General features: G+C 42.0%; 1 protein-coding gene across 3 annotated transcripts in view; it reads right to left on the reverse strand.

Moving 5' to 3' along the window:
• Nucleotides 1-26,761, reverse strand: part of CCDC149 (coiled-coil domain containing 149) — a 98,498-nt gene that overhangs the window by 43,306 nt on the left and 28,431 nt on the right. For all 3 annotated transcript variants that reach the window (XM_074321903.1, XM_074321918.1, XM_074321912.1), the window contains exons 2-4: nt 24,328-24,489; nt 22,708-22,746; nt 7,957-8,064 (exon numbers count right to left, since the gene is read on the reverse strand). In XM_074321903.1, coding sequence (XP_074178004.1) covers nt 7,957-8,064; nt 22,708-22,746; nt 24,328-24,489 — 309 coding nt within the window. The remainder of the gene's footprint in view (nt 1-7,956; nt 8,065-22,707; nt 22,747-24,327; nt 24,490-26,761) is intronic.

Genomic DNA, 26,761 nt, shown 5'->3' on the forward strand with positions numbered 1-26,761 from the left:
AAGGTCCTGAGTGGATGCCTCAAACTGGATAATACCAAACCCTATATATACTATGTTTTTTCCTATACATACACATGCCTTCTCATTTAAAGGAAGCACTTTACAACTTCTCTTTGGCGTACCCAAATTGCCAGCATCAGTGCTCTTGCACTTCGGGGCCATTATTAAGTAAAATAAGAGTGACTTGAATGCAAGCACTGTGAGACAGTGACAGTTGACCTGAGAACCGAGATGGGTACTAAGTGCCTGATGGGTGGGGAGAGTGTACAGCGTGGAGACGCTGGACAAAGAAATGATTCAGTCCCTGGCAGGACGCAGCGGGATGGCTCAAGATTTCACCGCACTGCTCAGAATGGCAGACGATTTAAAATGTACAAATTGTTTATTTCTGGAATGTTCCATTTAATATTTTTGGACCATGGTTGACCACAGGTAACTAACTGAAACTGCTGAAAGCAAAACAGTGGATAAGGGGGGACTACTGTACTTCATCAAACATAAGTCTCCACCAACTTTAAGACCCACCATTATGCACCTCTGGAAAGAATAAAAAGTGCCAATCACAACTACATGATACCACTGATATGTCAGAGGTGTTCAAATGTGGAAATCTGCACCTCTCAGAATCTGTGAGATAGGCTATACTTATTTGTTTATTTGCTTCCTGTCCAACTGTCCCCACCAGAATGGAAGCTCCATGAAAGCAGGGACTCATTGATGACTGTCTTATCCCCAGACCATGTAGTTGGGCTCTCAATAAAGATATGGTGAGATGAACTGAACCCCTTCCCTAAGACAAGTACTACTAACCTCCACTGTGCACATGAGAACAACTGAGACACAGAGAAGTCAAGAACTGACACAAGCTCACACAGTCAGGATGCCCCTGAATGACCTTCAGACAATTCAGCATACATTGCTCCCAGAGCCACAATCTTTATAGCGTCCCACCAAGCAGTTTTAAAGCTGCTTCAATTTCTTTTTTATTTTTGTGCAATTTGGACATAGTGTACCACACAATAAGTCTTGGGCAGAGCTACCTTTCAGGACTGGTTCTCTACTAAGAAGTATAATTACAATGCATGGTGTGGGGACAGAGCCCCAGAAAGCAGTTTCCAGGCTCTCGGCCTCACATAGAAAGCTGCTGGCTCAGGTAGTAAATGGCCATCAACAGTGATTGGATGGCCATCAGCTGTGGCTAGTTGGCCGTCAGCTGTAACCAGTGAGCCATTGGCCACTAATATAACTGCTGTGGCTACACTAGCAGAAAAATGGGGGCTAGCAAGAAGGTGGTGGCTGAGCCTGCAAGTGGCGCAGTGAGGGTTGAGAATCGTGTGGCTCCTGTTTCCTGTTTCTCCAACACAGCCGCCAGCGAGAATATCTATGGCTCCGTGGGTGTTCCCTTTTGGCCTCACCATATCCTGCATTCTCATGTGGGGAGCAGGAGCAGAGACCCCGTGTAACTCCCTGCAGGCCACCCCGCACGACAAATGGCGCAGCGAGCAGGGTCTCCCACACGACACATGGTCTATGGGGGTGAACTCCAAAAACATGCTGCTTTGGTCGCATGGGCCACCCAGGCCATAAGCTCACATAAGCCAGGACAGGCTCAAATAGGGTGTCTGAGAACAAATATGTCTAATTTATTGGCCAATACAACCTTAGGAAATGCTGCAGTAGTCTGGCTGCTCGCTGAACTAGCTGAGTGTTAGCTGTAGTTCACAATCAAGATCCCAGTTAGAGGAAGATGTAATGGACCTGGAGCGAGTGAAGGGCCCTTATCACTCATTTCAATTCTTTGTAATTAATTTCTATGATGCCCCAAGGTGAGAGCTTTTCATTAGAGTGCCCTCTTTATTTGGGTTCCTACAGGCTAGGACATCTCTGGGCTTCTCTGAAGCATAAAGAGAAACCATTTACAAAGAGCTCTCTGATTCCTCATCCTGGACCATTACAGACATCCACAGCTGAGCACTCTTTTTTTTGTATAACCAAAGTATATTTTAATTAGTCACCTGCATGCTCAGTGGTCTGTATTTATTGGCTCATGGCTTTGACTTAATTGGTTTGCTCGCTGAATCCATCCAAATAGAGGTATGCTCACAGAAGGACTCTATCATTTTATGGTTTTATCTTTTGAAAGCCAGATAAAACAGAGGTACTGAGAGACCGTCAGCTGGTGTAACATAAAACTCATTATTAAGGGCAAAACCCCGTGTTTATGTGATATCACAAAAGCAGCGATATTTAAATTGGCCAATAGAGGCCCAGGAAATTCAAATGCATGACTCTGGTAGGAGCAGTTGTCCGTCTAACCCTCCTTGCTTTTCAATAGCTCACACTGCATTATTGTTCTTCTGCACTGGAGTGCCATAATCTGTAAATAAAGAAAAACAGAAGCAAATGGACAAGAAAACCAACGGCTGGCACTCTCAACAGGAACATGAGTTGCCACTCCGGGTGTGTCTATTAGGTGCTTGTTCCACAAGGGACACACAAAATGCAAGGAAGCTTCCAGGAACCCTGCACAAAAGCTTGGTGTTGGCAAAGTCTGGAGTAGTGATAAGGAGGGCTGAGTTTTGGGGATCTACCTGCCAGATGCCAAGCTTCTCCCCGCAATGTCTGTCTCTATCAGGAGGCACATACCCACTTCACTGGAAATAGCCGATCAACAGGAAGGCAGACCTTGAAAGATTTCTGGTGGAATTCTTGTACAAGAGAATTCTAAGCCCATCTGGGCCCCTGTCGTGCTGAAGATACCAGCAACATTTACCTTTCACTGAGTGTTTACTGGGTGACAGACACTGTGCTCCACTCTTTACAAACACTTACTATTGTGTACACACACACACACACACACACACACACACACACAGAGTTATTAAATCTCATTGTCCTTCTTTCTTTTTTTCCCAGCACTAACCACTGTCTTATGATCTTACTTATCTATTTTATTTTCTTACTGCCTGTTTCCCCAACTACAATATAAGCTCTGTGAGAATGGGTGCCTTGTCTTTTTTATTCCTTGATGTATCCTCAGCTCTTAGAATATTAATCAACACATAGTAAGTCCCCAATTATGTGTTGATGAATAAATGATGTAACCTGACAACAATTCTGTCAGAGGTATTATTATTCCCATTTTATAGATGAGGAAACTGAGACCTGAAGAGAAAATTGATTTTCCCAAGGCCACGAAGACAGTAACTGGCAGAGCTGGAATATAAACCTGGGTCTAAAAATTTCCAAAGATGGACCTATTGGACTATATAATAAATCCTCACTTCACGTTGTCAATAGGTTCTTGGAAACTGTGACTTTAAGTGAAACAACTGTAACGAAACCAATTTTACCAGAGGCTAATTGATATAAACAATAGGTAAGTTGCCATAGCCTATGTCTGGTCACAAAAACATCACCAAACTTCTAAATGAAGACCCAAAGCCTTATAATATTAAGTACTGAAATAAATGTGAGTATACATCCAATTAAGAAAGATTATTAAAAACAAGTAAGATAATTATTTTCCAACCTGCTTATTCCAGGGCAGGGTTGCAGTGGCTGTAGTTTATCCTGGCAGCTCAGGGTACCAGGTGGGACCCAACCCCGGACAGGACGCCCTTCCATGGCAGGGCCACTCCTCTCCCCCCCCCGCCCCCCCCAGCCACTCAGACTGGGACAATGCAGATACTCCAGTTCACCTCATGTCCACATGTGTGGGATGTGGGGGGAAACAGGAGGACCCAGCGAAAACCCAGGCAGACATGGAGAATGTGCACACTCCACATAGACAGTGGCCCCAGCTGGGAATCTATTTGTTTTTTCTCATCAACAGGTTATAACGAGATTATATTGAACAAAATGATGTTATTTGAGGACCTACTCCACTACACCACCAGACAGTGGCAGACTGGAGCTGGCTTGTCCTGGAGTGCCAGTCTTTCCAACTCCAAATCCACTGCCTTCACTTTGGTAGTGGCATCAGTGTTTACCTCATGGAAATTAGCAAAGCACTACCAACTACTGAAGGCTTCCTCTTTCGGAGACCTCGCTGGTCCACCAGCTTACGTCCGGATATTTGTGATTCCCACGTGCTCTGCTAGTTTTGTCGACTGACTCTTCGTAATTCTTAAATTCTCAGATGCCTCCTTCTTCCTCCTGGTCCCCCTTCCCTGAATCCACTCTTTTCCTAATGTTCAGAAGAGGAAGCAGGCAGACCTCTGGGGCCGGATGGGGAGCTCCCATTCTCTCAATGGGCTGCTTTTCCGACTGAGGCCCAGCACTGTTTGGGGCTTTCCACGTACTTAATTGGTGCTTACTCCTCATGGACGGACACACTGAGAGACCTGGACAATTCAGCACCAGGCAGAAGCTTTCCCAGGGTGATTTGTGGAGGTATGTGTCCTTCTATTTCTACAGGCCTTCTCTTTCCTGTTAACCTTTTAGAACTATAATTATCAAGGCAGGGGAGGGTGTCTAGTAGGTTTTTCTTTTTTACACCTCTCCTCTGGTTTGGATTGGGGGGTTTTCCATCCAGGAGCCCCGAGAAATTCTTGGGCACTGTTCAGAGAGATGGCAGGTGGTATCTGATCACAGTACCCCCATGATGTCTCACAAACCAACCCCCTACCCCATGTGAGTGCTAAGCTGTATATAAGCAAGGGTGGCAACAAATCTTTCAAGAGGCTGTTTGAAAATGCTTTATGGCATGTAGGGTTACAAGGCTCTAGCTGAACAAATGGAAAAATTAGTCTACCTTAAAATATCCAAGGCAAGTAATTTCCTATCACCTTGTTTCTTAAATGTACTTAACATCTAGAAGCTGGGCTTCCCAAATGTGGATAAGGGTCATCAGTTAAAATGGCAACACGGAGATAAAAATCTTCCACTTCAACGGTTGCTCATAAAATGATGCCATCAGCCCCCGTTTGAAAAGGGAGAAGTTAGGAGTCCGACTGACAACAGCGATCGTTTAGTATTCCTGAATTAAACAGGCTTCACCTAGCCAATGGTGGACCTTACCTCGTGTCCACCAAGGCTCAGCACTGGACCCTCTTCTCTCTCTCCATGAGGCCTTCCCAAGGTCTCACACCTTGAGCTTGGTTTTGGTTTGATTTTTTTCTTTAATGGAAACTGTTCGCTTTGCTAGCACCTTTCTCCAAATTTCTAAACTACTCCTCATGCCACAAAGAGAGTGACTTATGATAACCAGCGTGGCAGTCAGTTCACTTATTTTCTTGTATCCTTTTTCTGTTTTTGAATCCTTTCGGTTTTATTTGTATTCCCTTTATTTATGCATTTTATTCATTCATTCACTCAGTCATTTATTCCATTCCATTCTTTCAATATAGATTTATCAAACAATGTCTACATGTCAGTAACTAAGAATGCTAATTCCTAGGGATACGGTAGTATACCAGTCAGGAATCCGGCCTGTAAAGAGACTATCTCAGGGGTAGAGGGCCACCCACATGTAAGCAGAGGAAAGAGCGCAGGGTACTGTGGGCATGCACAGAACCTGCCCCTAAGAGCTAGAGAAGGCTACATTGGACCTGTGCCCTGAAAGATGAGCAGGAGTTTGCAGGGCAAGCAAAGGGGAAGAGTGTTGCCGACAGAGCCAACAGCAGGTGCAAAGGCCCTGAGGCATAAAACAGTAGAGCTCAACAGAGGGGCTGAAATTAGTGCTACAGGGCTGAAGGATGAGGGCACTAGTGTTTAGAGATGGGGCCAAATAATGGAAGGCCTAGCCCACCATGGCGAGAAGGTGGGACTGGATTCAGAGGACCATAGAAAGGCTGGAGCAGAGCGACACGATGAATAAAAAAATGAGGAATGAAGGGTTAAACCATTCTCCACCACATGGTCACAGCACCTTTGAATGAAGGCCTCTGAGTTTCTCAAGATGTCTGGTGTCATTATCAAATGACTAATCTGGCCTTAACATTGATTGGGGGTGGGGGGAGGTGGGAGGATGACCGTGACTCATGGGAGGGCTGAAAATAAACCAACCCTAGAACTCGAGATGCAAATGAGAATAAATGAAATCTCTGGGGCTCACTGCAGTTGGCCTTTTCTGAGGGGGAGAGGCTGGACACTGAGATATGGGGTCTGCTGAATGTGATTACACCTTCCCTGCACCTTTTGGCAGGCGAATTACTTCACAGACCGTGAATATGAGTCACTAAATTCTAAACCTTGGGTGAGAAAACAAAGTTTGATAAATGTGTCTAGCTCCTGGAATAAAGACCCAGAGCATAAGCAAATCATGAAATTCAGACTGTGCCAATGCAACAGAAGCCCTGGCCAGGGGGTTAGTGTTACATACACACACACACACACACATGCATAAACACCCAGACACACACACATAAACATACATTCTCACATGCACACACACACCCTTCCTTTCTTTCCTTGAAATATCAGTTGCAAATGTTAATTTCTCAAATATCTCATGCCCAAAAGGTGATACAATTAGAAGTGACCAAAACATGAGGCAGAGGTGGATTTAGAAAGTTGGAGGTGAGGGGCAGCTTAGAAAGAAAAAGAAAAGAACAGAAGACAAAAAAATCAGTCAAGAAGAACCATGAATTCAAAAATCACATTCAAAATGTTTCAGTATTTGTGAGTTTATAATGTCTCCAAAATTCCTGCCGTATTTTTATGGATTTAATAGAAACTACTACACACACTTCACTGTATTTTCTAGAAATCCTTGCCTTGCTGTTATCACTTGAGGAAGTGACTAAGGAGGTGTGGCCTTTAATTATTGACCAAATACCTAGGTTACAGAGCTTAAATCCTTTAAATGCTGCATAAAACCACACCAGCCGCCTGATTAGCTTGTCCTGTGTGAATCAGACCTCTTATTTCATGACCGGAAATAGTAGAGCCTAATTTTTCAAATATATATTAAATCCAACAGGTTTAAAAAAATTTTCAAAGGCCGATTAAGTGGAGAAGAGGCTGTGTGAGGAAGACTTCCCACAGACGGACTGGCTCAAGCCAGCAGTGCACAGAAAATCCTCTCTGATCTTTTGTTATGGAAGAGTTCTTGAGTAACCAATCACTTCCAATGCTTTTTTTTTTTTTTTTAAAGCATGAACATTTTTCAAAATGGCACCTTCCAACAACCAATAACTCTCGGAAACTATGAACATCACCACGATTTGCCAAGAACTTAATCATGTGTAAAAGACATTTCCTAAGAAAGCACCTCTTCCCCTCCGTGTAGTCTTCTTGAGTTAAACTCCAAGGGCCGTCTCTGTTGAGAAAGCTGCCTCTGGCAAGGAGTTGAAAACGAATCTGTCTTGGCAAAGTGGGAAATTATTTGTGGAGACAGAATTAAACTTTGGTAGTTTTTCTTCCTTTTCTCAATTGTACTTTTGTTCATAGCTTCAGCTGGGAGAGAGAGTACACACATTTAGTTTGGAGTTTATGAGTTCATATTTTATAATTAACGTTGCCAACAGGGGAGTTTGATTAATACCAAGCAGTGGATTTTGAGCAATGTTCCATACAAATTGCCAAATTTAGCAATAAAATAAATTGGTTATGTGAACATAATTAGTAGGATGACTGCTTAAAATTCAAAACCGAATGTGAATAATTCCAAATCATCTGAGCCACAGATCCATTATTTGTATAGAAGGGGGAAAGTATAGCATTTGGGTTTTATTTTGCCCTCAACCACAATGTTATTTGCCACCAAGCTGAACATAATGAAACTTTTAAAATGGGCTGCGACAATATTTTAGAGCAACCCAGAAACACACACACACACACGTAATGTCATAAAGATAAGAAATGCTCAACTGTGAATTTTCATTGCAAATGTAAAAATGTATAACAAATTTTTCAGCAAATACTGCATTACATTTTTTCTGATATGCTCTCCATATACCTCTAGTGCACAATTACTCAACAGAGCTTTTTCCCTTTAAATATTCACGGTACCTTATTGTCACCCTGGACTTCTCCAAGCCTTTGCTGAAGTTCTTTAATTTCTTCTCCCAGGTGTTTATTTCGGTCTTGAGAATCTCGCAATAGTTGGGCAAGATTAGCCTGGAAATATCAACACATGATGAAGTACAATCAGAAATGGAGCAGTGGACAAGTGTGAGGCTTTATTAGGTTTATAGAGGCTGGCGTCCAAGACCAGCTGAACCACACAAGCACATTAGAGTAAACACATACGTGAATGCAGCAAACATGCAAATCACACCACTACAACCTCATGGAGAGAAAGGAAGTTGGCCATGAACCACAATTTGGGGATATTCTTTGTTTCCAAAATGGCCCATAGACAAGTAATGGAGGAGTCAGTCATAATCTACTTAAAAAAAAAAAAAAAGATGGGCAAGGAACTTTGTTTTCTCTACTTGATCTACCTCGAGCATCTAGTAGATAGTCCATAAATACTTTTTAAATGAGAGATAATATGCTGAGCCTGGAGGTTATGGTCCCAGCCTCAGGAGGAATCTGGAATTTAAGAACTCTACTAAAAATCTTGCAAGTGGACATAGATTTCAATTCTAAAATTTGGGCCACCAGCATAGGAAAAGTTTCATTTCCTTGTTTAGTTTTTTAACTTCAAATGGATCTTGTTCAATGAACTTTTCTTTGCTACCTCCTAGCCCAGAATTTCATCACAAAAGGACGCAGCCAGAGAAGAGACGAGTAATGTGCCAAAATTTCAGAAGTCAGGATCCAGAGGAATGCCACTGTCTCCTGGGCTGGTTTTCCAACCTACTGATTCCCCTGTTTTAGTTCCCATAATGCCAAACAGCCGGGATGATCTTCGCCAGTCCCATCTTCATAACGTCGTCCCTTTCTTAAGATTTGCCTCCTACTCAGACCCAGATGCCTCTGACCTGTGTGGGTGGTTGTCCATTAGCCAGCCTCCCCTCTGAAGCCCACTTCATCTCACACCATCACTGCCCTTTTCCCAGAGCACGTGGGCACCTTGGATCATGCTCCTACCCTTTCTCCGGGTTTCCCAAACCCGGAATTGCTGACTCTCCCCAACTACGTACATGTTTCCATCTGCTCAAACCTGTAACTTACCATTCCTTTAACCTCCCATGGCTTCTTGTTCTGTGGTACTATTTGTATTTTGCTAGCTGTAATTTGCTCTAATTTTCACCTTGCTTATCATATTCTTATCTAACCTTAGCAAGAAGACCACAAAGTATGAAAAGCAGTGATTCTGTTCTCTGTGATTCCTCAGGTTGCTCCAGAAAGTACTTGTGTTCCAGCAAATAATTTAAAAGCTTGTGATGAATAAATGAATGAGAGGAGGAGGGAGGGAAGCAAGCAATCAGAATAGACTCCTGGAAAGGAACCATTCTGAAATCAACACAGGGGGATTTCAAAGATTATCTTGTAGCCTCCCTTCACGTTATGGCTGAAGAAACCCAGATCCAAAGACATTGAGACACTAGTACAACCATAGTGGGTAAATCTCCAAAGACTTCAATACTTTGAGGAATACTGTATTATGTTAGGCACTAAAAAGAGAAAAAAGGTGAAAGAATATAAAGATTAAACCTGTGCTCACCCTTGACACTTCACTGTGTCCTCACTTATATCCCATCTATCGGGGCTTCCAGTGTGTCTACCCTCAAAGTATTCTCCCCCAATTCAGCCTCCCCCCAAGCTCCCTGCTATTCCCCATACATACCAGGCATGATCCCAGCTCAGCGCTGTTGCACTGTTCTCTCTCACTGGAATGCTCTCCCCCCAGAACACCCCTTGGCTCACACCCTCACCTTTTCCAGGTCTTTGTTCAAAGTTCATAGTCTCAAGGGGGCCTACCTGTACCCCCTGCAACCTGCCCACCTCTACCCTGAATTCCCAAACCTCTTCCCCTACACTATTTTTTTTTTCCATAGCACTTATCTTTTAATATACTATGTAGTCTACTTTGTGGTTTATTGCTTACTATTTATTTCCTGTCTCCCTCTCCCTACTAAATAGATGTTCCATGAAGGGCAAGGAAGTTTGTGTTCTCTACTTGATCTACCTGAAGCACCTCATAGATACTCTATGAATATATATATTAAATAAGAGATACTATGCTGAGCCTGCAGATTATGGTCTCAGCCTAGGGAGGGATCTGGAATAATAATAATAATTAACAACACTGAAACCAGTGCCTGGAGTCCTGCATTAAAAAACAAAACAAAACAACAACAAAAAACCCCGCTCATCCCCAATGGCTGGATTGAACCCAGCCCTGATTTCTACTCACTTATTTGTGAATATTACCTCAATAACACTACCTAATTTTTCAACCCCATATCTGCAAAGCTCATATCTTGTAATAGTTGTATTCCAATTTTCCCAGATTTTCTTTCTCAGCAGATAAAAATGCGGTGAAGGATAAGGAAAATTAACCCCCATTTATAGGTAGGAAAGCAAAGAAACAGGAGACTCTGTTGCCAATGGACTATTTTTGGAAATTTCTCTCCGTGGAATCATATAGGCTAAGTTAGATCCGAGATTCTGCCCCTTCCTAGCCTGGGTGACTCTGGGTGAGTTTCTTAACCTCTTGACTTTCCCCACCTGTAAAATGGAGTAAGCATACATACTTCCTGGGAGGATTGGCTACCACAACTGAATAATGAACACAGGACAGCTACAACAGTACTTTACCTACACTAGGTGCTGGTTACCGGGTGGTTACCCCACCTTGATGGTGCCCTTCCACTTGCCCCAATTCAGCCACAGTGGACCATTGGGTGCGTGTGGCCAAAAGCCTCCTTGGACACAGTTGGCTCCTTTGTGATCCTGCATCTTCATTGTTCTTTATTCATCCATTCATTTATACAACAAATATTAATTGAGCACCTAGCATGTGCCAGGCACTGTTTTACACTCTGGAGATGCAGCAATGAGCAATGCAGGCCAAATCCCTTGCCCTTGTAAGCTTTACATTTTAATAGATGACATTGCATTATTCCAATTCTAGTGCAATAAATAAACCCTAACCCTGTAGTTGGATGATCTGTGCTATGGAGAAAAACAAAGCAAGCAAAGGAAACAGTGTGCTAGGGGAAAGGGCCCCAGATGGCTCACGGAAGACCACATCTAAACCAAGACTTGGAAAAGAAGAGACAGTGAGCACGAGCCTTGTGGCTACCCTGGGGGCAAGTTCTAGGTGGTGGGAAAGGCACCTGGCCTCCTTCTCTTCTTCTCCCGCATGGCATTGCAAGACTGCCACTGTGGAGAGGAGGGGCAGACCGATCCCAGATACTGCAGTAGAGCGGAGAGGTAACTCAAGTCTTGATTTTCTTTGCCTGGTTCCTCCCCTCCATCCCGTGGCTCTCCCTCCTTAACAGAAACCATCACAAGTGGGCAACCTCTGCTTTTCCTCCACAGAACTCCAGAACATTTCCGAGGTTTTAACTCGGAATGCATAATCCCTTCCCAACAGTGGAGGGACAGGCCCCCAGGCCAAGGGACTGGCCCAGAGGAGGGAGGGAGGAGCCGCCCCAGTAGGGCTGGCTGGTCTGGCTGAAGGCCGCCTCCTGGAGCCAGCGGCTGCCTGAACACAGTCAGGCATCTCAGCACCCCATCTGCAAGAGACACAGCAAAATTCACCTTCACAGGAACCTGCCTTTCTTAAATGGCGGAAGAGATGCTCAGAAAGAAATGCATGCAAGAGTAACAGTGAAAACTTAATAAAAGACAAAAACAAAAAAAGAAAAATCTGCAATGTCCCGAACCTTCCCTTTTGGAATTAATAATGGCTCAGGCCCCTCAAGTGGGTGGGAAGACCCTGACCTTGGCTCACCAACGGAACTGCAGTAACTAAAACGTTACAACTCCTTCTATCAGTGGTGAAAGACTGGTTCTCTACCTCTACCTGTAACAGACCAGTACTTTTACAAAATATAATAAAAATCAATTACTAGGAAAATGAACCGAAGAAGACATCAAGACCCCAAGTGTTTGTTAGATTCAACAGACATAACATTATGCTGTGTGATTGCTATCAAAGTTTCTGAACACTTACTCTCAATGTCCGCACTTAGCTTGTGCAGAAAGAGCAGCTTGCAGCCTGGCACTGGTCCTTGGGCCTCTCTTTGAACAGCACTGAGCTCAGTGACACTCCCTGGTATTTAGACATTAGAGCAGGGCAGGCACCTGGTATATACCTCAGTTTCCAGTGATACACGCATGAAGCAGAGGACAGGGCTGCTTTTAGAAACCACGATTCGGAGACCCACTGATGTGCTTGTCAGACATGATTTGCTCTGCAGCTTGGCTGAAAAGAAATCTAGCAAAATAAAGTCAGGCGTGTCTACAGTAGTTGCGAAATGATAGTCAATCAGCATCGCATCTCCTCCAAGTGAGTTCTCAGTAAATCAACACCAGCTTTAAAACTGACCCCCAGGCTAGGCTGGGGGTGGGGAGGTGCCCCAGCTTCAAAGCAGGTGACTTGTAATTTTCTTTTACATTTCACAGGCTGGATTACTTGTCAACACACAATTCTTTTCTCCTCAGTCCTTCCACCTCCTCAACTCCACAACAATAACTTTGAAAACTAGAAAATGACTATTCTGATATGGTACCTAATTCTTTGACATATACCTTAAAGAAGAACAAAAAAAAAAAAAAAGGAAAAGCAAAGTAGTACATTTCAAAGGACTCAGAATAGAGGAGGAAAGTTCACACAATTCTTTTGACCAAAAATAACACCCATGACTCACGTATTCACTATAACAATCCATCAAGCTAACATGCGGGGCCTGCTTATAATTTATCAACTATGCAGAGTGTTTTGTCTCTGTGTTATGGAGGACTCCGCGACCATCAGTTTAGAACAGCAGCACTTACATAAAGGAAATGTCAGGGGAAAGGTGGCGGACCATCCAAGGCTGGGAAAGATTCACAGGCAACAAAAACAAAACCTAGAGATTATTGCCTCTAAAGCTCTAGGGCACGGAGGAGCATAAATAGGAAAACATGAAAAGGCTTAAAAAGAAGCCTCTTTTAAATATTCAGATCTAGCCAGGGCCGACATTAAAGGTTGACATTTTAGCTCTGATCATAGAGGAATGCTGAATATAGTGGAATATATTTTAGAATCCATATATTTAAGTCACTCTTTTTGGCAAGAAGTGTATCTATTAAAATTAGGATGGGGAAGGGAGTGAAAAGAGATTTGATAAAAATACAGCTGGGAGACCCACAGCTGAACGTGTATTACAGCTCTCCATGCCGACACTCCTTCCTTTGTCCGGGAACAACTCAATCCCCGGTTATAACTGATGTCTGCAGAAGCATTTTGCCAAGGCCAGCCCCTGCTGTGGGAAAGGTAAGGTGCATGGAAATTCTCTCTACAAACCCTGATAGCTGTGAAGGCAGAGATCTGGGAGTTGAGAGACCAGTGTGTATCTCGCCCCAGTGCACCCCTTTTTTGTAGAAATCCTCGCTGAGGCAGATTTCTCACATGGGAAAAGGGAGCTGTTCTCCCATCTTTCTTCAAGTCCTACTGTATCCTGAACTCGAGCTCTTGCTTCTATCACTGTTTCATTCAATTCCCTTATAATGCCACAAAAACATGTCAGAATCGCTTACACTGTAGATTCAATACATTTTTTAAAAAACTGATAAGAAGTGATGGGAGAGTCTTAAAAAACGATATATCGTATTTGGCAATGACAATCACCGTGAAGAACTCCTGTTTTCAATGATCAAGTAACTAACACGGGCTCACAAGAAAGGGATTTCAGGATATTGGTCGGAAGAACCCTAAATCATTGAGATGGGGAGAAGAGGATCCGCGCTACACCACTTTTCTCTATGATGTAAGAAATGAAAAGATGGACACGGAGGGATAAGAATATACCACTCCTAAATATGCCACTTTGTCATAGGATTATGTTGAGCTGAAGGCAATCGAGAATCAACAGAGTGAGTTCTCTTTCTTCCCTTTTCCTGCCTACAAGCAGGGGATACGTTTCTCTTTGTGACAGTGTCCTGTCCTCTCTGGTACCAGGAAGAGGAGAGCAACTGCTATCACCTGACATGGAGAGCTGGCACTGTAAAGAGCCCTAACTAAAATGACCCTTCCTTCAGTTTCCTCATAAGTTTCCTAGTCACTTTCCCATAATTTGTCATCCCTTGAAGCTCAAACCCCCTTTCTTTTGTTAAAATAAAAGCCCCAGACTATAACCACTTCTTCGAATTTCACTTATTTTCTCTGAACTCACGTGCAGGTAAAATACTCATAAAATTGCATGCTTTTATTTTTCTCCTGATCATCTGGCTTTTGTGAGTTAAATTCATTGAACCCAAGAGGGTAGAGGATAAAAAAACAAAATGAAAGAAAGTGATGAAAAGTTTAAGATTAACCTTCCAACCTGGCACTAACCCAGACACTAGAAAGAGGAGTGAAAGGGGCAGGCAGGCAACCTGTTTTCACCTGAAGTCCTTATATAATTCAGACGGGGGTGGGGGCGGGGGGCATGATTCAGGAACAATCCCTCAGTCATCCTGACTCTTTGTCATTTAGTACATATCCATCCTTTCAGTAACCTAGCCATGGAAAAGTCACTCTACGCCATGGTGTAAAAATGATGTGTTACCAGGAAGCCCTGGACGTTACTTCTCAATTTGCTGACACATCAACCTGGAATTCAAACATGGAAGGGAAAAAATATATAACAGAGACAGGTAAAACGTTGTCCCAGGCACTTCCTCGATGAGAGTAAGCAAAAAGGAGTATGTATGAGAGAAAGAGACAGAGACCTCATTTAGAAAACACTGCTCAGCCACATGATGTTAAAAAGTTTGATACCCTGGTCCCCTTAAAACCACACCTTCAATGGGGGAAAGTACTAGATGAAGGAAGAATATGTAAAAAAGGCCACACACACATAAAAAATGCGTGATGAAACATGAGTGTGACTGAGAGGTGTGATTGATAGCGAATTTAATTGCAATTTCTACTCCACTGCTTTGGTCGGTGGCGACTCCTATAGTGAAACTAGCTTTGCTGAGCAAGGGCCCCTATTCATAGCAACTGCCAAAATGATGACCTCGGCTACAGCGACGGCTTTCTGATTTACCAAAAACAACCACTGGAGAGCTTATTCCCTATATATATTTCGGCTGTGCAGGGAGGCCTCAGCAGCCTACTCCCACCTCATAATCTCAAAACACACACTTGCAAATGAATGCATTTCTAGCCCACAGGCAAACACTCTTCAATAGGTTTGGGAGGTTGCTATTTAAATAAATGTTTGCTTAATCTTGGTCATTATGATTCTGCATCTGCCACTTAGTGGCTCCCTTAACAGCTCACAAATTCTTTAGATTCATTGAGCTTAAATCTCCTCATCTATAAAATGTGGGGGGGGGGGGGGGCAAGAGAGGGGGGTGCTCTCACCTTCCTCACAGAATTGTTGCAAGGATTCAAAGGGCCTGTGTGGCAAGAGGCATTAGTGTTCAGAAGGAAGTTACTGTTATGTTTTGGGAGATTTCCCACAGGCTGGACCCTGGATGTCTTCCCAGTTTCCCTGATGTGACAGTAAAATGGTACTGTTCAAAGTGTGATGAAAGAAACCTCTCAAAGCACTCAAGACCTTTGAAGGAAGTTTGAGGTTCTGAGCACCAAACCAGGACACAGATGCAAAGTTACTCTAATTTGCAGTCACTGGGGACTTCAATAGGATTGACCAAGAAGACTTTTCTACTGAAGTAAAAGGTTCCCTCCCATAGCACAAAGGGCCACTCTACGCTCTGATTTCTCCAGGGTTGTCATCCTGGCGCATGTCACCGTCTAAATAAGCCATCACATTTTAAGGAAAAAAAGCAGAGGCTCCCTCCTGGACCAGGAGCAATGCCTCCCATGGTAGGTCTGCTGGAAATCAAAACTGAAAAAGACAAAGAGGGGTCTGATTGTTTACTCAAGGAGGAGTCTGCGTGGGAAAATGTGCTGCAGTGACCCCTCAAAAACCCCACCTTATAAGAAGATTAACCCAGATAATTTAAATTCCCCTTTGTCTCCTTTGGAGGAACTGCTTGTTTAGCCAAAGAAAAATATTTAAAGTGTCGTTTGAGATCTTCTGGTAACCTCTGCTGCGAAGAGGTGTTCTGTGTACAGTTCTGCCTGGAGTCTCAAGAAGAAATTTTCATTTCCATGTCCCACGAGAAGCTATTAGCTCAATCACTACTGTCATGATTTCTTCACAGTTTCTTTAACGGATGATTTGCCATTGGAAATGGAGTTGTTTTGAAAAGGATTCTAAGTCCTAAAAGCCTTGACAACTCTATTTCTAGAACTACAAACATGAAAGTTCTGGTCTGTCCTCTGAGGAGGAGACAAAAGAAAAAAAAGTAGGCAAAATTTATGGCCAGTTATTAGGTAAAAATTCCTAACTCAGTCTCGGGTTCTCCATCACGTCTAGGCAGATGGCTTTGAATAAAGCACTTAATGTTTGGCCTTGCCAAATAGGTTGCACTACGTATTGATTATGCTTCCTCTCCACTCAGACATTCTAAGAATTCAATCTAGAACAAAACGCCTGATCGCGAAAGCTGTACCACAAGATAGGATTCTAGTCCTGCTGTATTAACCTGCTGTGTGACTTTGGACAAGTCACAGGAAAAATTTCTAAAACAGGCAATCCATTTTTGCACTCACCATGGAACATTCACCTGTTACAAGGCAGTGAGCATTATAAGTAAGCATTATCACACCAATTCCTCGTAAGAACTTTATGCATATGTCTCATTTTTATGCTCATTTTGAAGAAAAGGAAATTTATTCTCAGAAAGGTTACACAAGATCACCCAGCGAGCAGGTGGAAGTGCTAAATTTGAATCCATGATGCCCATGACATGCCTTTGAAACTTTATGAAAGACATAACTTGCCAGTGTGACCTCAGAAGATAGTTGGGAGATTGCAGCCAGCCAGCCAGCCAGCCAGCCAGCCAGCCAGCCAGCCACGCACACATACATGTTCTCTGAAAAGCACAAAGCACTACAAAGATGGAGAATGTGGTATTGTTTCTACTTATATCTGAGAAGAACCCTCAACACATTTAGAGTAGCAGCTCTTAAACGCAGTCCAAAGAACCCCAAGGATCCATGGATGGGCTGCAGAGAGTCTGTGAATCTATACAATTACATGCAAATTTTTGTGGGTGAGTACATGTACCATTTCTGGAGCAAAGAAAGGCCCATGGCTTTCATCAGATTCTCAAATGTATCTTTGATTCACAAGAGTGTAAGAACCACTGGTCCAGAGAAATGGAAGTGAAACAAGAAGAAAGCCCAACAAGAAGTGTATCTTAGTCAGCTTGAGCAACTGTCACAAAATACTATCAACTGGGTGGCTTATAAACAACAGACATTTCTCACAGTTGTAGAAATCTGAGACGAGGGTTTTAGTCAGGTTTTAGTGAGGGCCCTCTTCCAGGTTCTAGACTTCCCATCGTCCTCACATGGAAGAGAGCAGGGCAGAGAAAGCAAGCTCTCTCATGACCCTTGGAGGGTAGCACTGCCAATCATGAGAGCTCCACCCTCATGACCTCATCTAATCCTAACTAGCTCCCAGAGACCTCACCTCCTAATATCATCACATGGGGTGGGGAGGAGGAGTAGAGTTTCAGCATGTGAACTGGGAGGGGAGGGGAAAAGGTGGACACAAACCTTCAGTCTATAACAGAGTAAGCACAGCTGTCTCTTCCTGCGTTGAGAAACGAATGGGGGAAGAGTCCAGTAAGGAGAGACCATAGAAATTCTTTCTTCTGCGTCAAGAAATGGAAGCCACAGATACAAGGCCAATGGGCACAAGATGTTCTATTCGGCATCTTCTTCTTTTCCAATAGATTGATCTTGTGACCTTCATGTCCCATCTGTTCACCCGGCAGCTGGTTCTTGTTCCAGTGCCTTCTGCTCACACAAGGTACACTAGGTCAGGGTGCATGCTTCTATCCGCTTCCTGTAAAATAATTATGCCTTTCCCTTCTAATACTGGCACATGTAGACCAAAGCTGTCTACTAAATGGAAAGTTTCATTGTAACCAGCGCTTAAAAATGTAATAGTGCATTTTCCTCCCCACAATGAGTTCATGAAGCCGGCACATAAGGTGTTAGGATGCCCCAAACCCAATCACATACTTAAACAAATTAACCAACTAAAGGTAAACAACATATTTAAAAATACATATTTAAAACAGGTAAGGTTCTTCATTTTTCCAAATCCTGGAACTATTTTCCTTCACTAATTATCAAGACATTTCTTCCACTACTAAGCCAGGATCTTGTGCTGGTTTGTTTTGGGCTATATATTTTCTCTCTGTATCATCGATTACCACTTAACATCCCACATATTTTAATTATTTTGTTTGCTGTCTGTTCATAGCATCCCTACTAGAATTAAGATAACAATATTATTTATGATCTAAACCAAGACATTTTGGAGAGAGGTGCATATGGAGACAATCCTGGGCAAACAGAAGGGATGGTCAACCTAACTACAGTGCAAGTTCCACAAGCCCAAGATTTGGGTCTGACTTTTTTCCACTTCTGTGCCCCTACTGTCTAAACTAGCACAGGACACCCATAAGATGCCCAATAAGTACTTTCTGAGTTATGTTGGTTCTGAGCATGAGTCTGTGGACTTGCAGGGGTTCACTCTCTGCCTCCATCGCCAATTAATTATGTCATTTCCCTTGGGTAATTCCCTTGACCTCCATATGCCTCAGCTTCCTCACTTGTCAGAGGGCAATAATAATAATAGCACCTACCTCACATGGTTGTGTGAGAATTAAATGAGATCGTCCACAGATAATGCTTGGGAGAGGGTCTGGCACACTGCAAGAGTGAATATGCAGAAACACTGGCTGCCATCGTTATTCTTTGTCATGCTAAGACTGTCTTAAGAAAGCATGTTGAGCAGATTATTATAACACTGTCTACCCACCACCCCTTCAACATGACAATAGTAGAGGCTGCCTTGTATCTATAGGATGCCTGGCCATGCCCAACTGACCCTGAGCCTGGCCCTAGGACTCGGGGAGCAATTTCTAGCGATCAAAGATGTGACGTCAGTAGCCCTTGCGCAGTTGGCAGCCATGTTTCCCATTCTTCAGAGAAAGCAAGTCCACAGAAAGAAATTATGGCTGATACAGAGGATGCTGGGGCAGAGGAGGGGTCTGGGACACCTGAGTCCTGGTGGTAGCTGTTCCTGAGGCCTGGCTGCATTTCTGCCTCCCACGGTGGCTGCTCAACCAACCCTTCTGAGGCCCTATGAGCCGGGAACCTCCTCTCTGCCCAAGCTGCCAAGTGTAACCTCAAGCTGCCACGTGTAACCAAAAGGATCTTGATAAAGGCATACTAACATACAACTGATTTTTGAATAAAGGAATGGTGAGGAGGAAGAGGGATGATAAATATTTATTGATGCTCACTCTGTGCCAGGTATTATACTGAGGACTCTACTTATATTACCTCCTTTGTTTCTTACAGCCACACATACGTTGGACACCATATTTATTCCCATTTTATGGATAAGAAGGCTGAGACTTAGACACCAGAGGAACCTTCCCAAGGACACACAAGTAGTTCAGTGGGTGTCATTGCTGGCTCCCTAACAGCCCTTGCATCCCAGATGATTAATCTAAGACAGTTTATGTACGAGGTGTGATCATAAAACACAGTGAATGTTTAAATAAAAAAATTTATTACAGTAGAAGACACATTACCATTGATCTCCCTCAAAATATTGCCCGTCACTTTGAGCACACTTATCCCATTGTTCTTGTCACTTTCTGAAGCAGTTCTGGAAGTCTTCTTTTGTGAGTGTCTTTAGCTGTGCTGTCATGCTGCCTCAATGTCCTGAATCATGTTGATTTTGGGGAAGAGCCAGAAGTCGCATGGTGCCAGATCCGGTGAATAAGGTGGATGAGGACATATCATAATATTTTTATTTGACAAAAATTGCTGTACCAGGAGCAATGTGTGACATGGAGCGTTTCCATTGTGATCACAAAATATGGTGAATGCTGTTGCAAAGTGCCATCCAACGGAAAAACAGGGACCTTCAATATGGGAAGTGGCATGTTGTACCTTAGTAGCAGTGTGTGACAAATTTCAACTTGTTTGGTGCAATCAGTCAGATGTGAGCTATGGTTGAGAGAAGGTGTGTTTTAACGTGTACGTTATATCATCTTCCATCATTATAACACTCCGTGTCACACATCGCTTCTGGTATGGCAATTTCTGTCAAATAAAAACATTTTGGTGTGTCCTCACACACCTTATTCACTGGATCTGGCATGGTGCGACTTCTGGTTCTTCCTCAAAGTCAAAATGATTCAGGACATGGAGGCAGCCACGACAGCGCAGCTAAAGATACTCACAAAAGAGGACTTCCAGAACTGCTTCAGAAAGTGGCAAGAAGGAGGGATAAGTGTGTTCAAAGCGAGGCAGGAGTATTTTGAGGGGGATTAATGGCAATGTGTCTTTTACTGTAATATCTTTTTTTTAATTTAAACATTCACCATATTGTTTGATCACACCTCATATAGTACTCTCCTGGTGAATGTCAGTAGACCAGGAATGGGAATATGTCATACACTGGCCCAATCAGACTGGAGGGAAGGATTTATACTCCCTGGCTGGGTTTTCTGGCTCTCCTGCTTAGGGGCATCATCATTAGAAGAAAGCTTATGCTAAGTTTAAAAGGAAGCTGACATTAAAATTGGCACAGTGATAGACTGGTCAGATAAAATATAGGATGCCAAGTTCAATCTGAATTTCAGATAAACAATGAATAATCTTTTAGCATAACTATGTCCCTAATGTTGCATGGGACATACTTTTAAACTGAAAAGTATTAATTGTCTGTCTGAAATTCAACTTCACTTGGGTGTCCTGTGTTTTTGTTTGTATTTTTATTTGCTAAGTGTGACACAGTGGAGAGAACCAGTACATGATGACTATAGCAATCAAAGACTGAACTACCTTTGAATTTCTAGTTATGGAAGATCATTGATTCCTTTATTGCTTAAGCAGTTTAGAATTTTTGTCTGTTGGACCCAACACATCCTATCTCATGCAGCAAGTCAGTGGTCCCAACTCAGGCAGGAAGGGTGCAAGCTCACACCTCCACACGAAATCCTAAAAGGACAGAAACCCAATGCTATATTAAAAGCTACAAAGCCAATGCTTAGGACATTGAACTTTTTTTTTTTTTTTTTTAGAGCTGTAAGAATACAGCTAGACAGACTTACTGGAATATCATCAGATTCTCTTCAGTCAATGTAAATTTTTTATTATAAAGTCACAGAATGTGAATTCACTTACACTATAAAACTCTTTCATGAATACTAACAATCTCGGCAAAGATGATTGCTCATAGCCACCAAAAACAAAGGTACCTAACAATTTCAGATTAAGCAGCGCAATATTTAGACATTAATGATAAAATGTAAGTTTTATCTTCCTGAAAAGGAAAAGCAAAGGGAAGAAGAGAAGCCCATACAGATGTCAAAAGTGTTATAAAGTAAAACCAGAATAATATGGTACAACCACAGGACTATACAGGAAGTTCAATGGAATAGAACAGAAAGTCCAGAAACAGATCAACAAGGGTTTGTTCATTGATAAAAATGGGCATCTAAAATCTGTGGGTAAAAATTGGATTCCTCAGTGAACAATGTTGGTTACCATTTTGAAGAAAACAATATAAATAGCTTGTGAGTTTTGCTGGTAATATGGCTTTTAAGTCTGAAGTGATTGGTGTCCATCGGTAGATGAATCAATAAAAAAGATGTGAGATACACACACACACACACATACACACACACACACACACACACACATACACACAGTGGAAGAAAAAGAAAATTAAGTCTTACCATTTGCAACAACACAGATGGACACAGAGGGTATTATGCTCAGTGAAAGAAGTCAGACAGAGAAAGACAAATACCAAATGATTTCACTTATATGTGGAATCTTCAAACAAACAAACAAACAAATGAGCAAAACAAAGACTCATAGAAATAGAGAACAAACTGATGATTGCCAGAGGGGAGGGGGCTGGAGGGATGGGTGAAAAAGGTGAAGGGGAATAAGAGGTATAAACTGTCAGTTATAAAATAAATAAGTCATGGGGATGTAGTGTACAGCACAGGGAATTTAGCCAATAACATTGTAATAACTTTGTACAGTGACAGATGGTTACTAGACATTGTGGTGATCACATCCTAAGGTATATAAATATCAAATCACTATGTTTTATACCTGAAATTAATATAATACTGTATGCAACTATACTAAAGTATAAATTAATAAAATACAAAAATTTTTTTAAAGTCTTAAGTGGCAGAAGCTAAATGGCAAAACAGTATCAATCCATGGAGCAGCAAGCTAAAGTACTATAGCCTCTACGCATGGTTTCCCAACAAAATTCCCAACAAGAAAGGAAATGCACTCAACCGGGGTGCCCTCCTCTACGCTTTTGGACTTCACTGGGTTTCTTTCACCCTTCACCCCACCTCAACTGCTCTTTGCCATCAGTATTTATTTCCCCACCACTCACTCCCCCACAGTAGTACAAAAGGATTCTGGAAAAGAAAAGATTTCTCTACATATTGTGGGGTTTCTATGATCCCCCTGATTGTTGTAAGACATCAATACGAACAATCTGAGCATTATCAAAGATCAGGATTAAGTCTTACCTGTCTCCTCATTTCAGGAGGAAGTGACGGATCTCCATCCTACAAAAAAAAAAAAAACACAAAAAAAAACACAACATTTTACTTAAGAAAAAAAAAATGTGCTTAGATTTAAGGAATTGAACCAAACTAGGAACTAAGTCCAGACCCTCCCCACTCCCAGCCCCAGCAACCAGCAATGTGCTGAATCAAGCTCAAATACACTCTTAGAAAATTAACTATAAACTGAACCAGAGTTATTTTGGAAAAACCTCAAAGGAATCAGTTCCATTTAGGACCAAACCTATATATTTCCTAAAACTATGCAAACCCAAAACATTTTAAAATAAACCAACTGGATTTATCAAAATCATTTTTGAGCTGAGCTGAAACTTAAACAATATTTCATTTGGTTTGAGTTGAGTTCCTCTTTTAACTAGTTAGATCCAAAGGAATAGTAGTGGGGACACACACACACACACACACACACACACACACACACACTCGAGTTTTCTTTATGGGCAGAACAATTTGGGGGGTGGGGGTGAGGAAAGGATATGCTCAAAAGAAAATTAACTGAGAACTTCCAGTCCTAGAAGAGAATTTTTATCTGAAAAGGATTCAGCTCCTCCACCTGTGTACCATCTGGGAATACAAATGCTCAAACCGGTACTCTTCTGGGTAATGCTGTCCGTAGATAAGTCAACACTATTTTAACCCGAGGAATCTATCTACTCAATTGCTGTTCCAGGACAGCTCAATGATCCCAGTACAAATGGTTAAATGTTAGTAATACTGGCAGCACTTAAAAAAAAGAAGTTGTATCAGTAAGGGAAAAAAAAAGCAACCATGCAAAATAGCACTGCCCTTGGTGTCTTCCATTGAGGTATAATTTGCATCCTTAAAAATCTTGCTATATGAAAACTTAGAGAAAACCTAAATGCCCAGGATAAGGGAAAGGTTAAAAAAAAGTATGGAAATATTGCTATGCAACTGTTTTTTAAAAGTGAACTAAATTTGTATGTATTGCCTAGAGAAATGGACAAAAGAACGTGTTGAGTGAAAAGAGCAAGTTTTAGAACATTTATACAGTGCGGTCCAACAGACCTCTGCAATGATGGAAATGTCCTGGATCTAACTGTCCAACAGAGCAGCCACCATGGAAATATGCCTTAGCAACGCAATCCAGTATGGTTGCCACCAGCCACCTATAGAACTGAGCCCATGAAATGGGATGAGATGGAAGAACTGAGTTTTCAATTCTATTTAATTCTAATTAATTTAAAGTGAAATTTAACCACACATAGCTAGTGGCTTCTATACTAGACAGCGTAGATTTATAATACAAATCCTCTTAAAAATACTCCATATGAATAAATAAATCACTAAATGGGCACACACAAACACCTAGGTACATGTGTTATTTCACAGGTGCCCCAGCTAGCAGTCTGGATCCATAATTGTACCGACTAGCGAGTGGGACGGCCGGGTTGCGGAGGAAATAGGGGTGAGCACTTTCACTTCTTAATTTTTCCACTTTGGAACTGTTTGAATTCAACCCTTTTTTTGCAGTAACAGCATGTTAAAATGCCCTGCTATCTTAATGAGGGAACAGGAATGTCACCGTGACGTTGTAACACGTACGATCAGCTCCCGGTATTTCTTCTTCAGGGACTGGTGGCGTTCTCGAAGCTGATTGGCCATGAGTTTGTACTGGTCCCTTTCCTGCTGGCATGTGTCCAGCTCCTTGGAGAGGATTAGCAGGGCTTCCTTTTTACTCTCCAGTTTCCTTTTACACACCAGGTACTGCAAAACAAACAAATCCAAGTGACTGGTCAAAACATCAACAGGCCCCCACTTAACGTACTGGATTTAACACACACTACAGGGTTGTTTTTTTGTTTTGTTCTGTTGCCTTTTGTTTGTTTGTTTGTTTGTTTTTAGAAATCTTATATCCAGAGACATTTGTCAGTAACTGACATATGCACTTGATGTATTCTCCTCATGACAAAACCCAAATCTTGGATGTTCACGAGCTTTGGCAAACTGGGACAGATAAAATAATTTAACTGACAAATAAGTAAAAAAGTGGAATACTTTTAAAAAATTACATAGATAAATAAATAGGTAGCTAGATCCCAATTTTGTTTTAAGAAGGATTTATATATCCAGGTAAGATTATGTGAAATTTCACAAAATGATATACAAAGATATTTAATAAAAATTTTGTATATTATTAACAATTAGCTCTTGGTAGCAAAATGATTTACATGTTGTTGTTTTTAATTTTGTTCTTTATGCTTTTGTGTGTTTCCTAAATTTTCTAGAATAAACCCATATGGCTTTTATAATTAAAAAAATACAAAATATGTTATTAAAAATAATGTAATTGAACCATAAATCACTGCAATAGATTGCACCTGCCCACGCAACCCAGAAAACATTTTCTCACTTGAGAATTTTTGTTCACCAATGTGGCCAAGACATGTACAACTTCCATGATTCCAATGCAGGCACCCACCACACAGAGACTAATTTTATGAGTTAACTATTTTAGCCACACTTTGAATTATCCCCAAACAGTCCAATATACCTTGCTGGAACTTTTCCTCAGAGTTACAGGATGTCTCCATCCTCCTTCTCCCCATTCCCCCGACTGTGAAGCACCCTCACCTGACAATCACCCACCACATGGCCAGTGTGAGCCTGACGGGAACTTCATGACTTTTATTGGCTATACTGCACGGTCTGGTGTTATTCACATATGTGAAATGTGGCACTAAATACCTTTGGAATTTGCCCCGTAAAAGACCAAATTCAGAGCGTTCATGAAAACAATTTATAGTTTCATTATACACTCTGACATGAGCACTCTGTCATCATGGACGCTCACACAAAGCAGAGAGAATCAGCAATCCCGTACCATTTGAGTCAATGCTCTTTTATGGACAAAAAGCATTACTCATATATAGTGCTCGCTCGGAACTGACTTTGTTAAGTTCAATTTCAAATAAATGAAAGGAGAAAAAGAGAGTTTTGTGCATTAGCACAATTTCTTTTTTCCTTAAAAAAAAAAAAAAGTAATTGCTTAGCTTCTAAAACAAAGGGGAAAGAAAAACCATTCTGAGACAGATTTGAGTTCTAAGAAAGGACGCTTCCACCTTGGATGAATCTTATTCTAGCAGTAATGAGGTTGGAATCCTGCCTTAAAATGTCCTGAATTTTAAGACTTTGACATCGTCTTCATGGAGGCAAAATGGTTCTGTTGCCACAGTGATTTCTCAAGAGTAAAATCCCCAACAAGTAAATATCAAAGGAGAGTGGCTCAGAAATCTCCACTGCAATGTCCTAAGGGAGGTATTGAGATTTCACAGGGAAAAAAATACCATTTACACACAACTGAACAGATCTGCCCTTGTGCCTGCGTTCTTTGCCCGTCATCAGCAGCCTCGTTGTCACTGCTATTAGTATTGGTGGGACCAAGGTGGCCACCTTTGTCCTTTCAATTTATCAGATCCAAATCTGAGGCCCCAGAGATAATCAGTGTCTTCTGACTTTGGGGTAGAAAATCCCAACTCGTGGAAACACTTAAGGTGCAGCAGGCGAGATCAGCTGTAGCCTCCGATCTACTGAGAGGGAACAGCTAAGGACCACCACTTATTGGCAAACTGGAAATCCAAGTTCCCTGACCTGGAACTGCAATCATTTAGGGTCCAAGTGAGCAGCCGTTTCCCTCATAAGACATGATCCAAGTGAGGCCTCAGAATCTGTATGGTGCAGTAAGAGATGCCCTTCCCTTGGGTCTAAGGTACCTTGTAGAAAACAGGCACAGAGGCTTCTACTAAGAGCCAGTGACCAGAATTGTGGAGCGGGATCACTGCAGTTTGACTTCCCTCAGGGCATGGAAAACATGACAATTATGACTCCACTATAGGGTAAGAAAGCAAACACATTCTGTATAGAAGATGGAGCCACACCAAGAAAAGGGTAGTCTTTAGAAAGCCACTGCTGGACTATTCTCTCTTCTGCTTACTATGGTTTAGAACAGTGAATTTCAAAAATTTTATTCCATGGCAAT

The sequence above is a fragment of the Rhinolophus sinicus genome, linkage group LG02 (genome assembly GCF_036562045.2).
Source record: "Rhinolophus sinicus isolate RSC01 linkage group LG02, ASM3656204v1, whole genome shotgun sequence".
Lineage (NCBI taxonomy): Eukaryota > Metazoa > Chordata > Mammalia > Chiroptera > Rhinolophidae > Rhinolophus > Rhinolophus sinicus.